This window comes from Heterocephalus glaber, unplaced genomic scaffold (genome assembly GCF_053883595.1).
Source record: "Heterocephalus glaber isolate CG9 unplaced genomic scaffold, H.glaber_assembly_v1.0 deba00000122, whole genome shotgun sequence".
In the NCBI taxonomy this organism is placed as follows: Eukaryota; Metazoa; Chordata; class Mammalia; order Rodentia; family Bathyergidae; genus Heterocephalus; species Heterocephalus glaber.
In genome coordinates this window covers 72514863-72540207 of record NW_028258138.1, presented here as the reverse complement: position 1 = coordinate 72540207, position 25345 = coordinate 72514863, and the positions used below count along the sequence as shown (strand labels likewise).

The 25345-nt window shown below is 39.9% G+C and overlaps 1 protein-coding gene across 5 annotated transcripts in view; it reads right to left on the bottom strand.

Moving 5' to 3' along the window:
• Cd86 (CD86 molecule) overlaps positions 1–25345 on the bottom strand; it is a 128538-nt gene that overhangs the window by 79864 nt on the left and 23329 nt on the right. For all 5 annotated transcript variants that reach the window (XM_004873593.4, XM_087216134.1, XM_087216137.1 and 2 more), the window contains exons 2-4: positions 15769–15818; positions 2650–2985; positions 90–410 (exon numbers count right to left, since the gene is read on the bottom strand). In XM_004873593.4, the coding sequence (XP_004873650.2) occupies positions 90–410; positions 2650–2985; positions 15769–15818 (707 nt within the window). The remainder of the gene's footprint in view (positions 1–89; positions 411–2649; positions 2986–15768; positions 15819–25345) is intronic.

Genomic DNA, 25345 nt, shown 5'->3' with positions numbered 1-25345 from the left:
GTAGAAGATTTCCTACCAAGCAGGAAACATTGGATAATTTGCTCTAAATAGTACCTGACAAAAGAAATAGTGTTAAGAAGCAGCCTTACCTTTATAGAAAGGTTTGGAGGAAAGCTGCCAATCCTTTGACCTCATTGACTTAGTTTTCAGGACACAGAAGATGGTCACATTACTCATATCATCAGGGAATGGAACATATGAGCTGATGGAAATGTTGTACAGCTCTGTATCATTATCTTGCGATATCTGCATGACACCATCATACTCCAATTCAGTTGAATTTTCAAGTTTTAGCAAAAAATACATCTTCATAGCTTGTGGATAACCTTGTCCAGATGAGCAGGTTAAATTCATGCCAGAATTTCCTGTTACATTAGACATTTGCACTATTTCAGGTTCAGTGAAGTTAGCTGGACACAGAATAGAGATACAAAAATCAGACTATATTTAGATGTTTTTATAAGAGAACAACAAATAAGTAAGTACTCGATCTGGGAGCTCACTGGATCCACCTGGGAATCCCAGGTTGTATAAAACCTGGTGTGGGCCACATAATAACTTTACATGTATTTTTCAAGGCCTCCTGTGCTTATTGGGTAACAGGCAGGAGGGCTGAAATTAGCTCACCAAAGATTTAAAATTAAGCCACTATTCCAGGGAATGGAATCTTTGGAAGGAGACTTGGTCTGACTATATGATCCAAGTTCCCCCAGGGCCTTATTCCAGGCTATCAGACTAAGAGGGGAAAAAAATTGAACTAAAGTCCTGCCAGGACTCAAGAGTTCATGGCAGTGGTTCAGATACCCAAGCAGGATGGTTGTGAGTTGGGATGGGTTGGATTTAGAAATTCAGAATATTGGTTTTTGGCACAACTGTCAAGGCCCCTGCATCGCATATTAGAAGATGAAGGCCAAATCCAGCTATTTTTATGGAAAATACATAATCTCAATAAGTACATTGCTTCTCTTGTCTTTGTTTGCCATTCGTGATTTTACAGCTGTTGAAAATCACTGGCACATAGGCCCCAGACCTGACACATGAGCCTTCAGGCAGCCAAACCCCTTGCTCTTCTATAATCATGAGGTAGTTGGCAGGTTCTACAAAGTAATTTATAATTTAGTATATTGTTTCTAAACTGGCAGTCCTTTGCATGCCATTTTTTTCCAGTTTTGCTGTATGAACATGGTATTTAACACTCTGCTTATACTTTACGTTATCTATAGAAGGTAGATTCCCAGAGCTTAGTTAGCCTTACTAGCAGTATCTTTGAAATTACAGGTTGAATAAGTTATAGTTCTTTTAATTTTTGTTAATATACATGTAAATTGCTTTAAAAAATGCTTTTTTGTGTGTTCCACCTAAAATACACCATAGTTTCTCCAATAGTACAATGGCCACACCTTGAAAACATTGATTTAGCATTTGTTTAAAAGTTCCAAGAGCCTGAAGCTTAGTTTGAATCATGTAGGTCTTGAAATGACCTGCATTCTACATCAAATTCTACATCAAATTCTGACTCTGCTTTATTCTGTGGTTTCAGAATAGGTGTTGATTTGCCTTTTTCAGTTTCATTAAGAATTAATCTGGATCTAGTAATATTATGCCTGGGTATCTATCCTAGAGAAATACCAACTTAAAAGCAAAAACCTGTACATAAATGTTATGGCAGCTCTCTTCCTAACAGCCCCAAACCAGAAATTGCCCAATGTCATTCAGTGAGTTGAATGGATAAACAACAGAATGCAACTTGGCAATAAAAAGGAACATATTTTTGATATATGCAATGACTTGGATGAGCATCATGCTGAATAAAAGATGCTAACCTTTAAAGGTTACACATTGTATGGTTCTTGTATTCTCAAAAAGACAAAACTATAGGATGCAAAACAAGGGTTATGGACACAGGGGGAGTATGACTACAAAGAAATATCATGAGGGAGATTTTTAGGGTGATGGAAATGTCTGTATTCTATATTCTGTAGATGGTGATGGTTACATAAATCTATACAATTAATAAAAGTATGTACTAAAACAAAAAATTAATTTTACTGTATGATGATAAGAAAAAAATCTGCAGTAACATTTAGGCTTTTCAAGGCCCAGCGGAATAGAGAAGCTAGTTTGTTCGTTTGTGGGTTTTCTTTGCTGGGTTATTTCCCTTCTGCCTACTGGGCTCATTACTATTGCAGCAAACAACTCATAAGCGACCTATAGAAGATTAAAGAAAAAACCCAAACCAGTCAGATTTCACCCTTGCTAGGAGCTCCAGGACAAGATTTAGTGGGTAAGAAATCTTGAACTGAAGGAGAGAATGAATATAAAATTTTGAGGCTGATATGGTTATAAATCTTAGCAATGGGCAAATTAATTTAACCATGTTACTTTCATCAAGTTAGCTCTATTTTGTCCCTAAAGAAAATTCTTACTGATCTGTCAGCAGCAAACTACAAAAGTGCAAAGGACTTCAGTTCCCTACTCTCAGACCTTGCACTCCCTTTGAATGGATTTCTGAGAAAAGACTGTTTTCTGCTTTCTTGTTGTAGTACCTTTTCCCCCATGCCCTGCAAGCTCCCATCCTCAAAGTTTCTCTTCTCATTTATGGACTCATCTGAGAAGGCCAAAGATCTGGGCACACCATGGACCACATACCAAACACTGACAGCTCAGAATCCTTCTGGTGGATAGAAACCAGTCCTGTGGGCTTTTTGTGATGGATGATACATTGATAGATGCCCTTGTCTTTGATTTGAGCTCTGTGAAGTCGCAGAGTCCAACTGTTCTGGTCAAAGCTTGTGCGGTACATGTAGCTGGGAGCCACATTATTAAAGTTTTCTCTTCCTAAATAAAATTCATAGAGAACTAACTTTTGCTGGTACTGCCAAAATATTACTAGCTCATTCAGGCTGAGGTTTTGAGAGTTTGAAAATTGGCATGGCAGTGCTGCAGTCTCATTGAAATAAGCTTCACTCTTCAGGAAGGCAGCACCTAAAAAAGGAAAGGTGAAGATCAGGGAAGGAGAAACAAGGAGGAAGAAAGAAAGCAATTTCATTTAGCTTTATACAATAGCTAGATGCTCAGTCTTACCAATAATAATACTAAAGAACTGGATTATTATGATCTGGAACTGTGCATCCATCCTGGAAATCTATAAAATAGTTTTGTTCTTGTTTCACTGCTAACTGAATGCATGGCATTGTGCAAACAGTAACCTGTATAAGACTCAGGTTCCTCATCCATTTAAAGAAGAGAACTAAATGCTCCGAGAGTCTTTCTGATACTGTGGTTCTGTGAATTTAAATCCCAGGACAGAGAAAACTAGCAGAATTAGACAATTTTCTCACCCACCTGTCACTTTCCTACCACCTGAGGATTGATGTTCATCACTGTAGCTGCTACAGGCTCTGCAACTCTGCATTCTCTCCCGAAGTCCTCCCTGTCCTACCCTGTCATCTTGGTCTGCTATGGCAAAAAGGTTATTAATAGTGGTGATGTTTGCTATCTCCTATCTCCCCTTTTATTATGCTTTATTAGTTGCGAGTCACATTGAGTAACATCTTTGAAATTCAAGTAGTTCCCTTCACAGGCCTTCCCCCATAGCTGCTGTTCCCATGACCAGCTCACCCAAGGGCAGAAGAAAGTTTGGAATGACTCACTGCTTTGGTGGACTCTCTAAGCAATTTCAGAGACCAGAAAGAGAACTGGGAAGGCAAGGATGTGCTTTGGGAGTCTTGGGGAAACCCCAGGCAACACAGCCAGCATATGCTGCTCCTGGAAACATACAACTCACAGGGTATATGTTAGGAGAGTTCAGAGGAAGGGTTTGGTCCTTGAAAGGATATTGGTATTTGTGGGAGTGATTTGGGCCACCCTATTCCTTGAATGTGATAAATCCCCAGGTTTTAGGGGGGGTCCTTTCTGGGTCATAGAAATACTTGAGACTTGGTAAAGAAATGAGCAATGGGGAATGAAAATGCAGGGTAGGAAGAATGCTGTTTCTTAGTTAATGTGAAGTTAGATGCTGCCTTAGGCAGAAAGTCAGAGTAGGTTCTCAATAATGAGTCATTTGTTATTCAAGATTTCAGGGAAGGGATGCTAATATTAAAAAGACTAAAGGGAGGGGTGGGTTTGTGAGAGACATGAGAGGAGTTTCATTTTACATGATTTTAGTGGTAGAAGAAAATGATTTGTTTTTGTTTTAAATTTTAAAAATTAATTTCATTGATATATTGAAAAGAATTTGATCTGATTAGTGATTTTCTCTTTAAATAGGGAACAGATAGAAAAAATAAGTGACACGCACCTGGGAAAACTGAACACGCGCAGACTTCCCAGGGACCACACATAATCAAGAGCTTGGCAGTGATGCTCCAGGCATCACTGAGATGCCAGGAGTTTGAATTGCTGCTTATTGCAGTGCCCTCACTTAGAAGTCTGCAAAGCATATGAGGTAAAGGATGCATGCCATGCTGAAGGAGGAAGGAAGGAAAATCAGCTGAGTATCTAGAACAGTGACAAGGGGACCTAAGAAAGACTTGGTGAATTTGGCAATTACCTTACAAGGCAAACTTGGGTCTTCTGCTATAAGGTTGGCTTACCTCTTAATAATCATACAAGAGTGCCACCTACTGTGCAAACTCAGAGTGCTGTCTTTGAGAGGATACATTCTGGTTTTGGCCTAATTTGCTATATAACATAGGGCAGATGGCCTAATGAAGAAACCAAAGACACAGCTTAATGTCCTGGGAATTATCAGTCAATGTTGCTTTATTGCTCAGCTATCAGTTATGCTTTCTGGACCTGGAGATGATTTCATAACTGGTTTTTTTCTATCTTCTTGATTTACAGATTTTTCTCTGCAGAGCCTCATAGTACCTTCTCTCCTTCCCACTTACTCTCTGCTCATAGACAAATCCAAATTCTTTGGTCCAGGCTCTTTCTCTCAAAAATCACAAGGGTTTCTCTTCCACCTATCTGTTCTCCTCTTCAACTACCAACAAAAGCATTATTTGTGGACCAACGCCATTGGCATCATCTAAGGAATGGTCTGGCCCCACCCAAGACCACCTGAGTTCCAATCTACATTTTAACAAGAGTTCCAGTTCGAGAAGCTGCTGTAGATGATCTCTGCTTCTGTCTCTAGATGGGACAAATTTACTTCTATCCACATCTCCCCAAACCCTTTTTCATCCCCATGTGGTGAAAACCACACTGTAACATCTGAATGGAACTGAAAGTATTTCACAATTTACACTGTGCATTTCCTCACCAGCTGGTTTTCATGTTATCACTCAGAACTAGGCATGGGGCATCCTGCTAATCTCCTCTTAACCATATGGGGAAGATTTGACTCAGGTCTGTTTTCCCCAAGTGGCTTCAATCCCCTACTGTTCTGATCCCCAGAGCTTAGATCTAGCAACTAGACTCACCAGGGTACCACTGGTGAAAAACACTGAGAATCACTCCCTTCTCCAGCATGTTGGCGGAGAAACAGTCTAGCTATAACCAGTTTAAGTGATGATATCAGGAGCTAGGCTCTCAAGAATTCAGCTAGACATCTCCTTCATCAGGAGTTTGTTTCCAGGGATACTTAAGGACCTCTTCTGTAATACACTGTTTGAATGCCATGTCCAACCCATGGTCTGCCAAGCTTGTAAGTCTCTAACCCTGTTAGGACTCCAGTATTTTCTGATCATTACTCCAATGGCCACATATTATTTCCTCATGTTACTTATTTACACTCATACATTTTTCTTCTTTTACTAACTTTCCTTCAAAGCTTTACTAGACCCTCTGGAAGCCTCATTCCATTGTAATAAACTCTGTATCTTCACCCTCTTCAATGGATACTTTCTCCAATGTGGTTCTTTCATTAAAATCTGGCACTTCCCAAAGGAAGCCACTAGGTTTCCAGCCACCGCTTGTGTTATCCACTTCACAGGGACCTTGAACAGCACCTTCCCTGAGTCATTTCCAAATATTTTCACCCTCAGACTATTGCAGCAGTCCCTCCCCGCATGATATAACCCTAAACCTTATTACTCAGAACAGCTCAACCCCTAGAATCTCCTCTCCATTCACAACCTCCTCTTCCTCCAGGTCTTGCTCTCACTTTCTCTATATATCTTTTCTTCAGCTTCACCAAGACTTCAGCTTTACCCAGTCTAGACCCTCTGCTGCAGTGTTTTCCAAAAGAACTCTTTGAGGTGATAGAAATGTTTCTCTTTGCTAAACAATGTAGTAGCCACTAGCCACCCGCCACTGTAGCTATTGAGTGGATATGTCCCGGGAGAGCTGCGGAAAGAAACTAAGTTTTAAAATCTAAAGTAATTGAAGTATAAATAGTCACATACAGCTAGCAGCTATCAAAGACAACAAAAGAGTAAAATGTATTTTTAATCATTCCACACCAGTAACCTCAATAAACCTACCCTTTTGTTACCGCAGAATTTCTTGTGAGGACACTCTACTTTCGATCTACATATCCTTTCTTATTTTTTTGGTTTTTGGTTTTTTTTGGTACTGGGAATCGAATTTAGGGCCTCACACTTGCCAGACAGTCGCTGCACCACTGAGCTACACCCTCAGCCCTACATATCCTTTCTTAAAACAGAGCAGTTGAGCAGTCCTGGAGGAAAGAACTCTAGTGTTTAGACTAGTGACATTTAAAATCTGTAGTGTCCAGTCTCACTTAACTTGGCCTCCAGACTCACTGCCCTACTTCAAACACTTCCCCTCTGCTCCTGCTTTTAGTTTCTCTTTCTCTTATAATCAAACTCCCTGAGCAGAAATAGCTCCCTTCTCTCCTTGCCTCCCACTCCCACCTCTCTAGTAAAACTGCCCTGACAAAGGTTGCCAGTGACTTCCCACCATGGCCAGTGAGCCCAACTCATTTGACCACTCTGGTGAATGTGACACTGTTGGTGTCTCTCCTTGAAATGCTCTAGTCTCTCCTCCAATCTCTGACTTCCTGGTTCAAGTGCTTGTTGTTGGACCCTTTCTATCCTTTCCCAGGGTTTTTTTGTCTGTGCCCATTGATTTAACTGCCAAGCATTATCAGAAAGAGTCTGTGCAGGTATGGTGGAGGAAATCTGGAATGACTACAGCCAGAAGTGAAATGTAATATGCTATTGGAAGAGTGTAGGCTCAGTATGAAGCAAAGAGAAGGGACAACCATAGAAAAAATTACGTGTTTATCTGGAGAACTTAGGGACTTTATCCTTTAGGTTAGTAATGAGAAATTCTCTTATGGGGCAGGAATGGTCCTCTAGGAATTTTCATGACCTGGATGATGTTTCTGTTAAGATGCTTTGTTTTGATTTCATGTTTGCTATGCTTCCCATTACATAGATACATACATTATATATGTAACTACATAGGCATTATAGCACATGATATTTTATAAAAATATATAACAATGCAGTATTATATGAAATATTATCTATTCTACTAAACTATATGAAGCAGAATATAATATGTGAAACATATCACAAACCCCAAGCTCATTGGAGGCACAAGTCAACCATGTCCTCAGACCACACTCCCACTGTCCCTCATTGCTATTGTTATCTGTTTTGTCCCAGGTGCCCCCAACTCACGGAAGATCTGAGTCCCTGGCTTGCTGCTATCAGTTGCTTCATAATTGAATTCTCTGCTTCTGTCTTGTCCCCAAAAGATGATCCTTTGGAAAGGTATCTCTAATCATACAATTCTTTGTTCAAAAGCCTCTGATGACTTCCTACACTGAAAATTATACCCAAATCCTCCCTCCCAACACACTAAGAACCATATCCAATATGCAAATAGGTCCCTGGTACCTTGCAGACCTGTTTCCCTCACTTACCCTGCCCAAGCCACACTGGCTTCCTTGCTAGTCCTCTAAAAGACCTGACACACTCTCTCTCAAGTCCTCTTCTCAAATTGTCCCTCCACTCAGCCTTGTGGTAACTCCTTCACCTCACGTAGGTCTATCATCAAATGTTACCTTCCAGGAAGATTTCTCTGACCTTCCTATTGAAGATAGCATTCTTGTCGCTCTCTATCCCTTAAGATGACTTTTTAAAAAAATCATGGTTCTTTTTATAATATAGTATGGTTGGTTATTGTCTGTCTGTCCTGAGGAATCCAGCTCCTTGGTTTAAATCTATGTGTGAATTTTTTTTCCAGGCTTGACTATAGGCAATTACAAAGGCTTTACCTGGAAGAACTCACAGAGGACATCCGCCTTCCCTGCACCAGAGCTGGTGCACAACCAGTACGACACAGTCTCTGAAGGGAGTTGAGGTCAAGGTCTCAGTCCCTTGGCCAGTCATGCTTTTTCACATATTTGCATTCCTAGTCCAGGCACTTCATTCCTAGGTCTCTTTATTGAAGGCATTGGGCAGAGGTTGTCTTTAGGTGCCTCTGGTGGCCTCCATATATATGGTAGGGGAATCTGGAGGACCTTTTTCTCACTCTGACTCAGTACTCAGCACTTTTCCACCCTTAGACATCCCACTTTGTCTTCCTCCTCTGGTTTGTTCCTTCTGTAGGTCCCCACCCCTGGAGCCATAAAACTACCACATCCTTTCATCTAGGGCTTGCTCAACAGTGAAATGACCTCCATGACTGTACTGTACTGACCCAGACCTTAAATGTTATACCATCCCATGGGGCAAATCAGAATACGGAAGTTGGTCCTTCCACTTTAGCCTCTTGCCTATACCACTGCCATAAGAGATTAAAAATTTAACTCGTTTTTTTTCTTGCTGCTACAATCAGCTGCTCTGACACCTGACAGTTTAGCTATTACTTTTTCAGCTCAGCTGAACTTAACATCTCCCATTAGAATAAGCTCCATGAAAGCAGGGGCTTTGTCTTTTTTCTTCACTGTGGCATTTCCAGTATCTTCAACTGGAATATTAAACACTCTTAAATACTCACTGAAGAAATGAATGAAAGCATCTCAATAATAATCAGAAAAATGCAATTTAAACCTCAGTGAGATATTCTTTTTTGTATGTCGGGTTGGCAGATATTTAAAGATACTGGAATACCCATTTCCCAGAGAGTGTGGGGAAGTGTGTCCTGTTATGCACTGTTGGTAAAATTCTAAGTTGGTATAACCTTTCTGTAGGACAGTTGGTAATTTGTAATAAATTAATTATACAGTAACCTGCAGCCTTTATTTAGCAACTCAATTTCTAGGAATTGTATATATATATAAAGAGACACATATGCACAAAATTGGATGTACAGAGATATGCACAGTTCTTAAGAATGATGCAATAGATATAAATTAAATGGTTTAATAAATACAACATCCATACAAAGGAGTTCTATCTGGATATAAACAGAATGCCAAACAGCATCATCCATTATAGCTAATAGTATGGATTTTGCACAGCATGAGTCCAACCTCAGGTCAACTACTTGCTATCTGTGTTACTGTGGGCAAACTACTTAATTCCTTTATGTCTCAGCTTCCTCTTGAGAAATGCAGAAATAATAATGGTACCTATATCTGAGGGTTGTTTTAAAGATTAAGTGAGTTAATATCTCAGTTAACATCAGAGTTAATACTGGTACACAGTAAAAATACTCTAAGCACTACTTGTTTGTAAGAGTTGATATCCTTTAAGTTGAGAGTAGAATAGTGCTTACTAGATGCTAGAGAGAGAGAGGTGAGGGAGGGATGGGAAAGGTTGGCCAGCAGGTACCAAGTGTGAAACAGAACACCAGAAATTAAATGTGCAATATATTTTAATAAGCTAGAACATGAGATAGTAAATGTTTTCCCTATGAAAAAATGATAAGCTTTTGAGGAGATGGATGTGCTTACCTTAATTAGAATAGTACACAATGTATGATGTACTACATACCATGTGGTACTCCATAAATATGTACAATTTTTAATGTATCAACTAAAATTATTTAGAGGTTTTGTGTTTGTCATTTATTTTTAGCATTATTGTTATTAATGGGAAACAATGCCTATGAACAAAAATCAATAATTTATAGATAAATTTACTTAAAAAATTTTTACAATAAATATACTTAAGATTATCAAAAACATGAGGAATTCATTTATTAAAAAGTACAAAAACTATGAAACATTAAAAATAGGGTGTTGGCAGTTCTGGAAATAAAAATAGAAATTCAGAAAAAGCAATAAACAGAAGAAGGTCTAGATTAAACATCAGTAATATTAGAAATTAAAAATAGAGATTAGGAAAAAATAGAATAAAGTGTAGATCAAATGTAATATTTAAAAAGATTAATAAATTGGAAAATAAGACTGAGAAATTCGCTCAAAGAAAACATAGAGAGAGGAAGAGATGAAAAAGAGAACAGAGTAAGAGTCACAAAATATTAGTCTGAGAAGCTCTAGTAGTTTTTAGAACAAGAGAATAAAAGAAATGATAATAGCTAACATTTGAGGAGGAGAATTTGCAATCTATAAATTTGAAGAAATACACGAGTTTTCAGGTCAAAAGTGCATTTTTAAGCACTAAGCAAGATAAGTGAAAATAAATCTATGTCTTGAAACATTGTAGCAAAGCTGCTAAACATACAGTATAAATTTTTTTAAACTCATAAAAAAGAATCAAATTGATTCTTTTTATTTTCTAAGGAATATAGAAAGAATAAGGAAGGAAGGAAGGAAGAAAAGTAGGATATTTATAAAATAATATTATACAGAAAGCTTCTGAGCAACCACAAACTAAAGAAAATAACTGGACAATACATTTAAATGAATAAAACACAAGAAAATAAAGCAAATTATAATTTTCAATTCAAAGGACTATTATGATTTTAAACATTATAAAAATGAAAAGTTCTTAGAAACTTGAGAAAGTATGTATGAAATGATATTCAATAAAACATTCAGACATTTGCATATATATTGTGTTCACAATTGCATATAACTAATTTTTATTGTCTTATCTGTTTCTGCCTAAGAAAGGTCATAAAAGTGACTTATAAGGCCATTAAAGTGATTTTAATTTGAGATCTGAGGAATGATTGGAGATTTGAATATTTTGATAGAACATATATCTAGAAATGAAAAAAGAGGCAAAAATGAAATCAAGAAAGGGCAAGAATTAAAGGGTATTAAAAATTTTTCCCTAATTTTAAGATCCTAGAAACTGGCCTTGTGGCTTGGTACTGTAAAAGAGGGTGCCTCTTTGGGGTAGATCAACTGGAGAAGTGAAATCGTGATCATAAAAATGGGGCTACAGGTATTTTTATTTCCATTGCTGAAAAATCAAAATGAAGTCATCTATGCTAAAGTTCCATATCACCAAACCAAAATTCACTTGTTACCTGACCTTCCAAGAAATCAAGAGCATGGGGATATCCCCAGATTTCCCAAACAGGCTAATCAGCATGACAATGAATTTCCGTTCTCCTTAATCTATATATCCTTTAATTCTTACAAAAAATTATCTAAAGTATTCTGATGTTATCTGATAACCTTTTTGTATTGTTCTCTCTCCTTGTCCCCATCTTACAGGGAAAATAACTTTGAAATGACCAATCTGCTTTTTCTTTCTGCTCTTTCAGCTCTTTTCAGTACATAAAAACAACTTTTACCTGAAGTAGTGCTTGCTTCCGGGAACTGCAAGATAAAACCAACCAAGATCTTTAAACTAAACTGCTGTAAAATTGCCCTTTGACACCATAAAGCTCAATAATACTGAGGGACCCAAACCCCAGGTTATATATTATAGAAATGGTGCTAAGATTTCCCCTTTCACAAAGGAAAACTAAGTCATAGTCTGTCAAATTCTTGCTCTTTCCCAAACAAGTGCATCTGTCATTGGCTCTTTACCTTTTACTACCATTTTTACCCTTGCTCTCAAACAGCCCTGAAGGTACCCTATTCTGTGACCATCTTCTACTACAGTAAATTATCTGGCAGCTCATTCATTATCTGTGAAATCTCCTAAAAACATTCTGCTAAAATGATCTACAAATTTGGGGCAAGATATTTCCTACCAGGTAACATACGTATATTTCAAACGTCCCTGAGATAGTGGTTTAACACAAAGGAGTGATTCAAATGGAATCAATGAGCTCCATGATAACTCTTTGTGACCAATAGGTCTGAACTGTTAATTTACCTCTGCATGGTGGTTTTAGTGACCACTATCTACAACAGCAGGAATGAGAGTCAAAAGTAACCATGCAAACATTATCTTCACACAGCTATACACACAGGACTCTGGAAAAATCGGATATGGGGGAAACAGCAGACCTTTCTACAGAATGTAGAAAGAGTTTGATCCAATTTTATGTAAATCTTACAGTGAAAGACTTTAACTACAACTCCAGATATATGCATTGAACCAGAGGTAGTGTGCAAAGAAGCCCAGGACCCAGAGCATCATCAGACAAAGAGTATGAAAAGTCAGACTGAGCAGGGTGCAGTGGCAGACTCGTGTAATGCCCGCTACCCAGGAGGATCACTTGAGCCTGAGAGTTGGGACCAGCCTGAGCAACATAGCGAGACTCCATCTCCAAACACAAAAAGAAAAAAAAAATCAAATCCCATCCAAATGTGGGGCCTACCTATTTTCCAAAAATAACAAAACCATTTTGGCTGTAGTTTGAAGGTGTCATGGAAGTGTTAGAATAGCAACAGAGGTTGACCGTGGCACTTAGAAATTCTTTTAGCTTCTTAAATACAAAGAACTAATCATAGCCTAATTCTACAAAACCCTGGCTGCCCCTCTTACACTTTTCAGTCTTAAACTCTCCTTCAATCTTAGCTTCAAGAGGAGGAGCGGTCACTAAGGTGTCTAATTTCAATGATAAAGGTGGACACAAAAAACACGGGGTTGGGGGGGAGGAGGAAAAAATTGTTTCACTGTGCTGTTTAATCTATGTCATCAAATAAATTATTCAGCCCTGGGTTTCTGCCATGGATTATAGGGGCCAACGGCTTCTCTTTTCTCCCTTTGGATGCCAGCCTTGTGCAAGATCACTGCAGTACCCCAGTAAACAGAGGTGTGCCCTGAGAAGAGAGATAAAATCCAAAAGGATTCCTTTCTTTCTTTAAAAATAAATAGAATCTGTGTTGTTGTTGTTTTTAATTGTATGTGAGGTGTTGGCAATGCTTTTGTTTGTTTTACAGTAATGAAAGTTGTACCCTGGGCCTGTGAACTAAGTTATATCGCCAGCCCTTTATTTGTTTTTCATTTTGAGACAGGGTCTTACTAAGTTTCTCAGGCTGGACCTGATCTTGTAATCTTCCTGCCTCAGCCTCCCAGAAAGCTGGTATTACAGGGCTGCACAACCATAGCCCAGCTGGTAATTTTATGTTCTATTTGAATGTCATTGTTTTTCTTTTCCACATTACATTTGTTCTGCCCCTGATATTGTCACTTATCCTCTCACCATCATGGAACTTAAATAGTTATCATTTGGGGGAGTTATTTTTAAAGTTTTAATATTGATAACTCTCTTCTAAGCAATTTCAAAGCAAAGTAAAAGCAAAAGTGACACCTGACTTGATTTTGATCAGGTTTCTTGGCTTTACTTGTTCACTTTCAGTGTGCAGACTTAGAAAATTTGGGGGCCAAATGGTCACTCCGTGGAGCCTTTCTGAACGTCTGTGACAAGGCCATTTCTCTTCTTTCTCTCCCAGAACAGAAGCGCTGGACTGTCAGTGTGATAAGGACAGCTGGGCTTCCAGCTTAGGGAACACTTTGATGTCTGCTGCAGGAAAGGAAAGGATGTGCCCCTGGGAGCCTGTGAGCATGCAGGCAGAAGTGATCTTCACCACAGCTGCCTGGGTCCTGGGGAGAAACCTTGCTGCTTCTGAGTCACGAGCAAGGGTGAGGAGAAGCAGTCTGAGGCCACAGCCCAGGGAACGGATGCTGCGTGAATCCATGCTCTGCCACTTAGTACTGAGCTTTGTTGATCTGGAGTAAATTACTTAACCTCTTTCGGTGTTAGTGCTCACATCTTTTTTTTATTGTTTATTTTTTGGTAACGGGGATTGAACTCAGGGCCTTGAGCTTGTGAGGCAGGCAGCGGCACCACTGAGCTAAATTCCCGGCCCTGTTTGTATTTTTTTTTTTTTTTTGAGTGTTCACATTTTAAAATGAGGAATAATAATAAGACCTAAAGCAGAAAGTTATTGTGATGCCTAAATGAGTGAATATTTATAAAATGCTTAGAACAGTATCTGGCACAGAGACACACATGTGCCTGTGTGCGCGTGCGCGCGCACACACACACACACACACAATTCAAATAAATAAGAAGTGGGATAAGAAAATAGTCTTGGATAAAGTCCAAAATCTTGTCTTATCCCTTTCTTTCTTGCTCTTGCTCTCCCTTTCTCTCCTATTCTTCCCACATACACTTCCCACGTGCCTCAATGGTAGCAGGTCACTGACCCTGGGAGGTAAAGGTGGCTGCTATACTCAGTTGGTGATGTGATCACTTAGCACATCTGTACACCTCACACTCATGGACTCAGCAAACCCCAAGGTGCTAAGCAGAAAACAGAAATCACAAAAAGCCTATCCGAACCAGCAGTGAGCCAAAGAGCACTTCTCCATACTAGGCCGGCCCCTCGTCACCCATAGCAGGCATGGGGCCAAGGGCCTGTTGTTTGACTGTGTGGAGGGGGGAACTTCAGAGTGCCTTGCAGGTGCTGTAGCCAAACCACAGCCTTGGTTGGCCTCTGATGTATCTCCTATCAAGCTGGGATGGCTTCTATCTCAGTGCTACGGGTGGAGAAAATGAGCATCAGAAAGGAGTGGGCCAGGAGAAGCTAAAATGCACAGAGTTTCAGGATATATGGCCAGGCCTCGGCCAACCAGAGTTTAAAGATGAAGAAACTGAAACTCAAAGAGAAGCAGCAAACAGGGAAGGTCTGAGTTTTGCGATATCTGACACTTCTAAAAATATTTGGGTGGAGGAGTCTTTAAGTAAAAGATTGCCCAATTCAAATATAAAATGCCCATGGCTGTTACAATGTCAGCAGACATAGGAAAAAGTGATAGAGGGAAGAAATACAGTGCGAAAATGGCATTGGTCTTGCCTCATTGTGGTTAAAATAGCTTGCTTATTCAGGTCTCACCAAATTGTAAGATATATAAGTGCACTGCTGAGGCCCTTCATGGGGTCTTAAGGGGGATTTGGAAAGGACTTGTGCTGGTAGAGACCACTGAAGTATCAGCTTCATTAGCTTCATGGTAAGTTAGCTGACATGATTAGCTGAAGGGCTGTAGTTACTAATAAGCCGTGACAGTGGTCTATGGGTATGGGCTAGTGGGAAAGGGAGAGGGTGTGGGAGAGGGAAGACAGAAGCAAACACTCTGTAACAGAAGAAGGCTTTTGGGAGCCCATTAGTGGTTTCCTAAGAGCCTAAGAATCCCAGAAATGGGGACAGAGAAGACCAGAGAGGGTATGTGTGGAGCAGAAGAGTCAATATACATGTGCTCCTGGCAGGGAGCTACTGCGTAGGCCAGTCCATCTTATTTTGTGCACCCAGGCCCTTGTAGATGAAATAGCAGGTAGGAGGATGGAACAGGGGGAGGGCTCCTTCCCAGGCAAGTCTGGTCTTAGTCATAGTCTTAGTCTAAGACTCATGGTCTTAGTCATGAGAGCAGAACCTTCTCCAGGGAACACTTTTGGCACACAGTATTATATACAAGGTAAGTCATACATGAGCAAAACCCACCATGTCCCCAGATGGATTTACAGTGGTCAGACCATTGGGTGATGGTGGAAGGATTTGGGGACTTTACATAGAGAAGAAAAGTTTCTTACCAGAGTGCAGGAGGGCCATCAAAACGAGAATGATACCTGGTCCCATGGTGCTAAAGTAAAAAAAAGAAAAGATAAAACTTGTTTAGAAGGTGAAATTGTAAACCAGTGTTCACCAAAATATGACTTGGAAGTGGAGTCTGGGATTTTCTTGGGTTCCCAGGTGCAGCAGAGAAAATGCTATGTGCTCACCAAAGCCATTTCTTTTCCTCTTAGCTTCACAGAGAAGCTGTATTTCCCAACCTCCCTTGCAGTTAGGCAAGGTGTGTGACTGGGTTCTGACCAATGAAACTGTGGGCAGAAAAGATGTATGTTACTTCCAGACATGGCCACTAGCACCTCTTCCTTCTTCTCTCCTGTCTCCTTAGATGCAGGGGATCTAGAGAAAAAGCTCAGAGGTCTAGAAGATGGTCAAACCTCACGATAGAAGAGGCTTTGCTGAATAACTTAGTGAAACAGCTCTCTCCACCCTTCCCCAACAACTGACCCAAACTGGCTGTGACATTAGAAAAAATAATCTTTTATTGCATTAGGTACTCACATACATATTCAACTTAGGCCAAAATGGCTGTAGAGTGGCTCACAAGGAAGCACAGAATAAGGGAAGGACCAACACTAGAAACATCTGGAAAAGCCCACCAAATACGGTACAGAACTATAAAGTGGAGCCAGGGACAAGGCCAATGCATACACTTATCACAGAAATCTGCCTCCTTTGCATTGGGTGGGATGCAAGTTTGGTTTGCAGATTTTGTTATTTTGTTTATTTGGTTTTTGAGACAAAGTCTCAGTATATAGCCAAGGCTGAATTCAAAATGATAATCTTCCTGCCTTAGTCTGCCAAGTGCCGGAATAGTGGCATTCAGTACCACACCTGGCTGGCTTATAGATTTTTGACAGCTAAGGTGAAAAGGAAAACCCAACTGGTGAATTAATTCACAGGACTGTCCACTAATTTACAAATTTGTTGATGGAAATAAACCAATGCTCAGGAGAAGATGCAGAACTATTCTTTATCCAGTAGCAGAAGTTTATTCCTTTGGGGTAGGGGTGGTTGTTTAAAACTATTTCTGATCCTTTGGGCCATGCTAGACGCCCTTCCCCTCTATTCCCATAGCACCCAGCACATCTCTTCAAATATATAAGAAATACTATTCCCCTTCCCATATACTGTCTGTACATTTCTTTTGTTCACTCTTGAGTCTTTGGCTTTGTAAAAAATGGATTTGTAGAGAGTTCCTTTACATGTAGAAAATTAGCACTTTACAATAATGTTACAAATGTGTTCAGTCCCTGAAATGCACAGTAGGTGTTTGATATTTGAACTGAATGGCTGGCTCCCACTTTCTCTCTCCCTGCCTTGCAGTAATTTTAATAGGTTTTATACCAGGCATAGTGGTGGTTCCTGGGATGCTTATTTATTGAGCCAAAGCTGACACCACTCCAGGTTCAGCCTGGAAAGTTGATTCCTGTGTACTTCCTTGTCCTGAATCACTAGCAGCATCCTATTTATCATACAATCTGAGGACTGTGGCCCCTTTGAGTCTAAATTCTCATCTAAATATAGGAATCCCTCCTGTTTCCAACCTAAAAATCAGTTTGCTTAACCTAACCAAAGACAATTTTTTTCTGGGGTGACATGTCAAACAGGGACACTAAAGCAATTATATTTTGCTATAAACCTAACAAATAACTGATAATTCAAATAATTACATGAAATTAGTATAGTGCTAGAAGATCTTGGACAAATGGTTCTTGTAACTCAGCGGGGAGGAGCACTGCTCCTGACCTGGAAGTCACTACCATTTTAGATTTCTCTACTTGGAAACTCTCTTCCCCTGGGTTAGAAACAGCCTTTCCTGGGGCCAGGGATTTATCTCAGTGGTTTCGCCGCCTGCTGTGCCAGCGCAAGGACCCGAGTTCAATCCCTGGTACCAAAAAAAAAAAAAAAAAAAAAGCCTTTCCTTCACTTCTTCTCGCTGCTACTGGGTTTGTTCTTTGAAACTATCCAGAGTAAGCTTACCACACTTCAGCCCGAAGCCTTTAAAGATTCAAAGACAGCAGTCATATCCCTCCTCAACATCCTGGCAAGGCCCAGCAGTAGCAGTCCTTTGGAGGAATGTTGCTAACATTAATTTAGAGACTGCACATCATCCAGGAAAACACTCTGGACACTTAGTTTGTCAGTGGCCTTATTAAAATATGGTGCTAAATATTTAATATTGACATGATCCTCTATTATACAGTACAAATGTCCTGTGTGAAGAATGCCTCTCATCCCCAACCATAGTGTGATGATGTGTGCGTGTGTATGTGTGTGTGCATATGTGTGTGTGTGCGTGCACAGAGGTTGAGTTAGAAAGCCACTTCCTCCAAAGTTGTTGCCTCAGAAGAAGTGCAGAAATGTCACTGTTTCCTTGGGAACAAACTCCAACCCCAACCACAAGTCTTGTCTTTCTCCAGAGAGCCAAGCAGTGGAAACATTTATTCTTAGAAGGAGTACACAAAAAGGGGAGAGGAAAGAACCTAAGAATTTATAGGGGGATTCTTTGAGAGGAGGTTTCTGTCTGCTATGACTAGAATAAGGTCTGTGAGGTGAGTGAATCGGTCAAAACCCCAAAAAGTAGACTTCACATAAATACTTTCACTCAAGAAACCAGAGAGTACCTGGCATATATCATTTTCACTTACTTTACATGCCCAATCCTTCATAGAACATTAGTAAGAGCTGGGTGAAAGGTTAATTACACTGTTTCTCCTCCTAAGGAGATGAGACTATTCACCCCTATATCTTAGATGAAGAACCAATATCTAAAAGAGGTTAGGTAACTTGCCCTCAGTTACCCAGCTACTGAATGGTAGAGGTGTGATTTAAATCATCCAGCCCCACCGATTTCTATCCAACACTGGTAGAGCCCCTTTAAAATGCCAGCCAGCTGAAGAGCTGGGCGGTGAGAGCAAGCAGGAATGTCGGATTCCAACCACTCCCAGAGCAAGCATCTCTGGGACCAGGCATGATGGTGGTTCCTGGGATCAGAGTGGGACAGTCAGGGAGACAGCTGGGATTTGGGTGGAGGCTCATAGTACTCCTTGTCTATTCTGAGCTGCCATTCATTCCACAAAGATTGCTTGAAAATCTATCACTTGCCAGGCCTCAGAGAGCTCTTTTCTGCTCTTACCCCAGACAGGTAATCCAATTCCTGGGTGGGTCTGGATTCAGGTGCACCTACAAGCACTCTGGGGAAATAGGAATATTGGGATAGAAAAAAGGAAAAGAATATCTTTTGTGTTTCAGATCTGAAGAGCATGTAGGATGTAGCACAGGCAAAAGGCAGATGAGGGGACATAAGGTGGTGGTGGCCAGAAATTCAGTGAGACAGGGAAGTGCAGACATGATGAAATAGGAAGTGAGAGAAGGGTTTCCAAGGTAGTTTCTACTGTAGGGAAACCAAGAAAAAGGTTTCCAATCTCACAACTTAGTTTGGAACACACTAGTGGTACTCAGGGTACCACAGGAAATGCTGATAAATTAGCAAGTGTCTCAGGAAGGTTATTCATTCAAATGTTTTTTAGGAAAACATTTACTGAGTTTATTCAGCATCAGGTTAGTTCTAGAGGTTTTGGGAGATATAAGGACGTGTAGGCTGTGGTTTCTCACCCAGTACTAAAAAGAAAGTGTATCCATGAAGAACAGTAGGTCAAGTGAAAGGTAGTAACACTTAACATCTCTCAGGGCACATGAAGCCCTGGCTTCAAGCAGAACAGGAGATGCCACAAACTCCACGGAGGAAGGACTAGGTCCGCCTCAACCCGGCAGCATGAGAGCATGGCCCATTGCCACTGCCAGTGCATTGTGGGGCTGGACAAGCCAGGCTTGCTGGATGGACAAATCCACTAGTGTGAGGAGAGTGGGCCCAGTGGGAACATCAGCTGCCTGGGGCCTTGGCTTGCCTCTGGATGTGACATGCTGCATGAAGTGTTTCTCAGAGGTTCAGAACCTGAAGCTATGTACATAGAGCAGCTATTATTTTCCTTGAGACAAAGGAGGAGGAATAGGGCAAATTCATTTCCCTTTTTTTAGAGATAGTTTCTGAACTGCAAAATAAGAAGGCAATTGGATGCCGCTAAATTTTAAGAAAGCTTGAGAGCAATACAAAGAAATGTAAAAGCAATGCAATCAATACTAGAACAGTTATTAAGCATTTATTTGTTTATTAATTCAACTAATATTTATTGAGTCAGTCATTGGGAATCCAGAAATGAGAAAAACCAGATATAGCTCCTCTTAAGGTGGCTGCATACAGTTTAGTAGAGGAGCAAGACAAAGATCAAACGATCATATAAATAAATGTGAATTATAACCACGATAAGTGTAACAGAAGAGAGGTTCTTGGTACTTTGAGGTTCTAGCCATGGGACTAGTCTACAGTGAGATTTAGAGAATGATGTGGTAGATCAAGGATGGAAATATATTTTTCACTACTCCCATGAAGAGTGGATGGAGTCTGAGCTCCTCTCAATCCAAGCTGACCTTTAGACTTATTTAAATAAAAGAATGAAGTAGAAAGGATATTTTGCAACTTCTGAAACTAGGTCATAAGTGGCCTTGCAAATTCCACCTGTCTTTCTTGAAGTGTGTTTTCTGGGGATCTGAGCTCTCCATGTAAGATGTTCTATTCCCCTGACTCCACCAGGCAGGAAAAGCCTTGTGTAAGTTTGGATCAACAGTCCCAGCCCAGCTCAACCTTCCAGCCGTCTCTGCCATGCCACCAGACATGTGAATAAAACCTGGCTCCTCCAGATCAGGGGTCATCAAAGTGTAGCCTGCAGACAAAATCTGGCTTCCCTCTATTTTTTTTCTGTTCCTTTTTGTATCTTTGAAAATTAGCATGTGTCTTAGTTACTTTCTTTAGCTGGGACAAAATACCTAACACCCACAACTTCAAGAGAGCTTTATTTGAGCTCATGGTTTTTAAAGGTTTCAGTCCATAGCTAGGCAAGGCAAGGCAGCATGGCAGAAGGCCCCCATGGAAGACAGATGCTCAAGAAAGTTTTGGTGGAACACAGCCAGACTCATTTAATTACTGTCTATTGCTGCTATCATACCACAGTGGCAGAGTTGAGCAGCCGTGACAAAGACTATTATGGCTTGCAAAACTAAAAGCATTTTTTATCTGGCCTTTTATAGAGAAAGCTGCCCAATCCCTGCTCTATATCAGCACTGTCTAATAGCATACATGGAAGCCATAAATGCAAGACATATTTGAAAATTTCTAGTAGCCACATTAACAAATTAAAAAGAAATAGGTGACATTAATTTTAATAATATAATGTATTTAATTCAACATATCTAAGATATTATATCAATATATCATCAATATATAATTACTAATAGATATTTTAAATTCTTTTTTGTACTAAATCTTCAAAAATCTTGTACTTTACACTTGAAACACAACTCAATCAGGACTAGCCACATTTCAAGAGATCAATAGCCACTTGTGGTTAGTAACCACTGAAGTAGACAGTATGTGTTCAAACAGTCTGTCTCTAGACCAGCACATCTATCTACTTAATTCCAGGAAATAATCTCAGCTAATGGTCATGAAGAACAGAGGATGCACTCTGAGACCTGCTCAAATTCCTGACTGACCTACAGCATTGCAACAGAGAAAAATACTTAATTGCTTTAAGCTGTTATGTTTGAGGACAGTTTGTGATATATACCAATATGTAAACCGAACCGATCGAGGAGGTGCTAAGTAGTGAAAGGTTGGGAGAAGGTGATGGGTCGGAAGGGTTCTAGGCAAAGGAAATGGCACATACAAATGCACTGAGGCAGGGTGGCACCTGAAAGTATAAGAAGATCAATCAAGCTCAACGCAGAGAGAGGTGGAGACAAGGCTGAAGAGGCCAGCGAGGGCCGGGCCATACTCGCCTTGCTTGTCAGTTAAGGATTTGAGTCTTTGTTCTGAAACCAGTGTGAACCATGGCAGAGAAGGAGCCTAATCAGCTCTGCAGTTTGAAAAACTGACTCTGGTTTTTGCCTAGCATTTGGGTGGTAGGGGAGCCAGATCACTGTGGGCAGACCAGCCCGCCGGCCACTGCTGTCATGGAAATGAACAGAGACAGCTGTCTGGTCTAGGATGGTGATAGTGAAGTGGAAATAAATCCCTAGGTCATGAAATAGGATCCTGATAAACAGGATATGATGATGGACTAGATAAGGACAAAGTATTGATCTATTCAGTCCTTCACTCAACAGTTGGGAGCCAAGAATCATTCTTAACAGGCTGATGACACAGTTTGTGCTATAGGACTCTCTGGTTTTTAATTTTTCACTTTCATATTGTTAGTGAAACTATGAATAAAAGCAACAAAAATCATACTTCTATTTTCAAATGTGCAGATGACACAAAGACGAGCCAAAGGTCAGACAGCTGAATTAATATTCCCAAAGCCTAAAAAGAGACTACTACTAATTAAATGAACTCTGAAGGTAAGTTAAAGATCTATACTCAAGTTTAAAAATAACAATTGTAGGTGGAATAGGAGGATGTAGAGAAATAGCTTACCCACAGTAAATCTAAACATCAAGAAATGTTGGTGAGGTATGGCTAACCGAAATTAATTCATTCATTTTTCTGTGTGGAGGCTGCTAGGCATCACACTCAGAGCCTCACACACGAAAGGCCAGTGCTCCAGCATTGAGCCACACCCCCAGCACAACTAATTCAATCTTAACATAAAATTCACTCACGGTAGTCTGCTAATCAGACCACATCACTGTGGTATCACGATCAGTGAAGTTGGCTGTACTTGAGTGACACTACAAAATTAGAGTTTATTAAGTGAAAGGGCAGCACAGCTCACTAGGGAATATTGAAATTATGTCAAATGAGGAACATAAAAAGATAGGGGTAGCGAAACTGAAGAAGACTGTAACTATGTGATGGCCATGTGCACACATTTAAGGGCCCTTCACAGGAAGGCACATATACTCTTACTGAAGGGCAAACAGTTCTAAAAACCTGAAAGCCATAGGGAGAAAGATTTCAGTTCTAAAAGATGAAAGCTTTGGATAAAAAGCCGGAACCAAGGACTGCGCTTTCTTGTGAGGTAATGAGCTCCCCATCACCAGCACTGCTCAAGCAAAAGCGGGGTGATAATGCAGAAGAGACATTTCAGGAGGGATTCTTGAATTGGTTATGTGGTTGAACTCCTTAGCTTCCAAGTTTAACCCCTGAGGTTCTTGTTACATTCTCAGGAAAAAGGAAAACTAAAGAACACCTGGAACTCCATCTTTCTCTATCCCAGACTGAGTCCTTTCCTGTCATTTTATACAGTTGACAGTATGGTGCATTCAGAGGATCCTCTTGTCTGCAGAGCCTGTGGAGCTGAGTACTGATGATGCAGGACTTCTACAGCCCTGAAGGGTGGAGAATTGGTGGTGGTATTTGAGCTGGGCCTTGACAGGTGACTTAGACTTGGTCTCAGAACTATTCTGGTGCAGGAACAAAGTGATCCAAGTATGTCAGTGACTCAGTGGTCAATTTCTGTTAAAACAGATGAAGCCCTACCCAGCATAGGCTCCACCTAAGTCCACTTATTCTGATACTTGTACTAATGAGAGTTTCAGCCTGGGCCACAACATCAACAGTTTTCCTTTGAGAGTTGCTCCCCTCCTTTAACATTAACAGTTGTTTGCTTCCTAGAAGTCTATGTGGTGGTCATCTGTCTCTGCCCTTGAAAGGCTTTTCAAGCGTTCAACAAGTCTTCCCTGCACAGCCCACAAAACAGATTTTTCATAATGCATACTGCTGCATCCCACATATCTGCTTAGTGTGTATCGACAAACTACTGCCTGCTGAGGAACCACTTTTTCTTTTTTTAATTTTTTTTTTTTTGGTACCAGGGATCGAACTCAGGAACTTGCCATGCAAAGCAGGCAGTGGAACCACTGAGCTAAATCCCGGGCCCTGATGAACCACTTTTAAGTGTTGAACGAATTGAACTGTTAAGTATTTCAGCCACATTCATGATACAGATATATATGTACACATGTAAAGGCATCAGGTATAACCCTGTGGTCCATGATTTTTATGAGTTTGATATTCTTTGGCAATTTTTTTCCTAAATTTTTTTATTTTTTGTGTTACTAAATTTAGTTATTATAAGATACTGAATCTCAAACAAGTTATATTGTGCTTGGTCTCACTCTGCAAACTTCCCTTCAAGTTGAAGGGAGTATGGTCATGGAACAGCTGCACTTCTGATGCAGTGCACAGTGCTAGTTCCAGCACAGAGTTGTAGGTGAATAATAAGAAATAAAGTGATGTTAACTGGGCCTTTTAACTAAAATAAAATTAAAATAAAGAAAATTTTAACTCTGGAATAGAGAACATATGTAAGAAATATACTCTGTGGGAAAAATTAATCATAGAAATGGTACAGAAATAAAAAGGAAACACATGACCATTTCTTTACCTCAAGCCCTATATCAGTCCCCAGAAAATAATGCATAATGTTGGTTTGGTGTGCATTATTTCCAGATCTTCTCCTATATCTGTGCATGTGTGTAAACATGAATTTTAATAAAAATGAAATTCACTATATATTGCTCTGCAACCCACATTATACAAGGTAATTGGCTTTGCTCAAAGTCTACTGATTTAAATGTAAATCACTTATTTAATAATACCTTCACAGAAACACATACACTGGTGCCTGATCAAATATCTGGGTACCATACTATGGATTGTCCAAGTTGCACATAAAATTAATCATCATAAGTCCACCTGTAGTCAACTTGAAATCCATAGACATCTCTTTAAACCATACTAAATCTCCAAATAGAGACAATAAGATTATACTTCTGCCTAACAGGATACAGTTATCCTGTGTACAACTGAAAATGCACTAACCTTCTCCCCAGAATAGGATGCAAAGTACTAGCATGATGCTTGATCTCTCTTTCTTTTTTCCTTACACACCAGGATTGAACCCAGGGCCTTCACACAAAGCTACATCCTCAAATCTTTGTAGGATGCAGTGTGCTATTTAACACATTTATACAACACGCAATGATCAAATCAGGATAACTGGTATAACCATCACCTCAAACTTTTATCATTTCTTTGTGTCAGGAACACTCAAAATCCTCTCTATTATTTTGGTAAATTTCTGAGATACAACCAAACACAATAATTTTAAGGACAGATGGAAATGGAGGAAAGACAATGGTGTTTTCTTAGGACAAAAGTAGAAAAGCTGAATGGACTGGAAAAGAGGTTGACTTTGAGAAAAAAATGAGAATTTAATTTTTGTAAGTAGAATAGAAAAGTTTAATGGGATCTGGAAAGACAGATAAGGAGTTTATACTTGATTCATTAGAAAATTGTGAATTTGAAATTAACAGTTTAGAAGCAGAAAAATGATGTGATAAAAGTTTAAAGAAAGTAAGCCTGTCAGTGGCCTGAGAAAAGGGGGAAGGACTGTTAGAGTGATCAAGAAAGCCAATATTAAAGGCTCATTGAGCTGAGATGAACAGGAGGAAGCAGCAATGAGCACTGGGAATGAC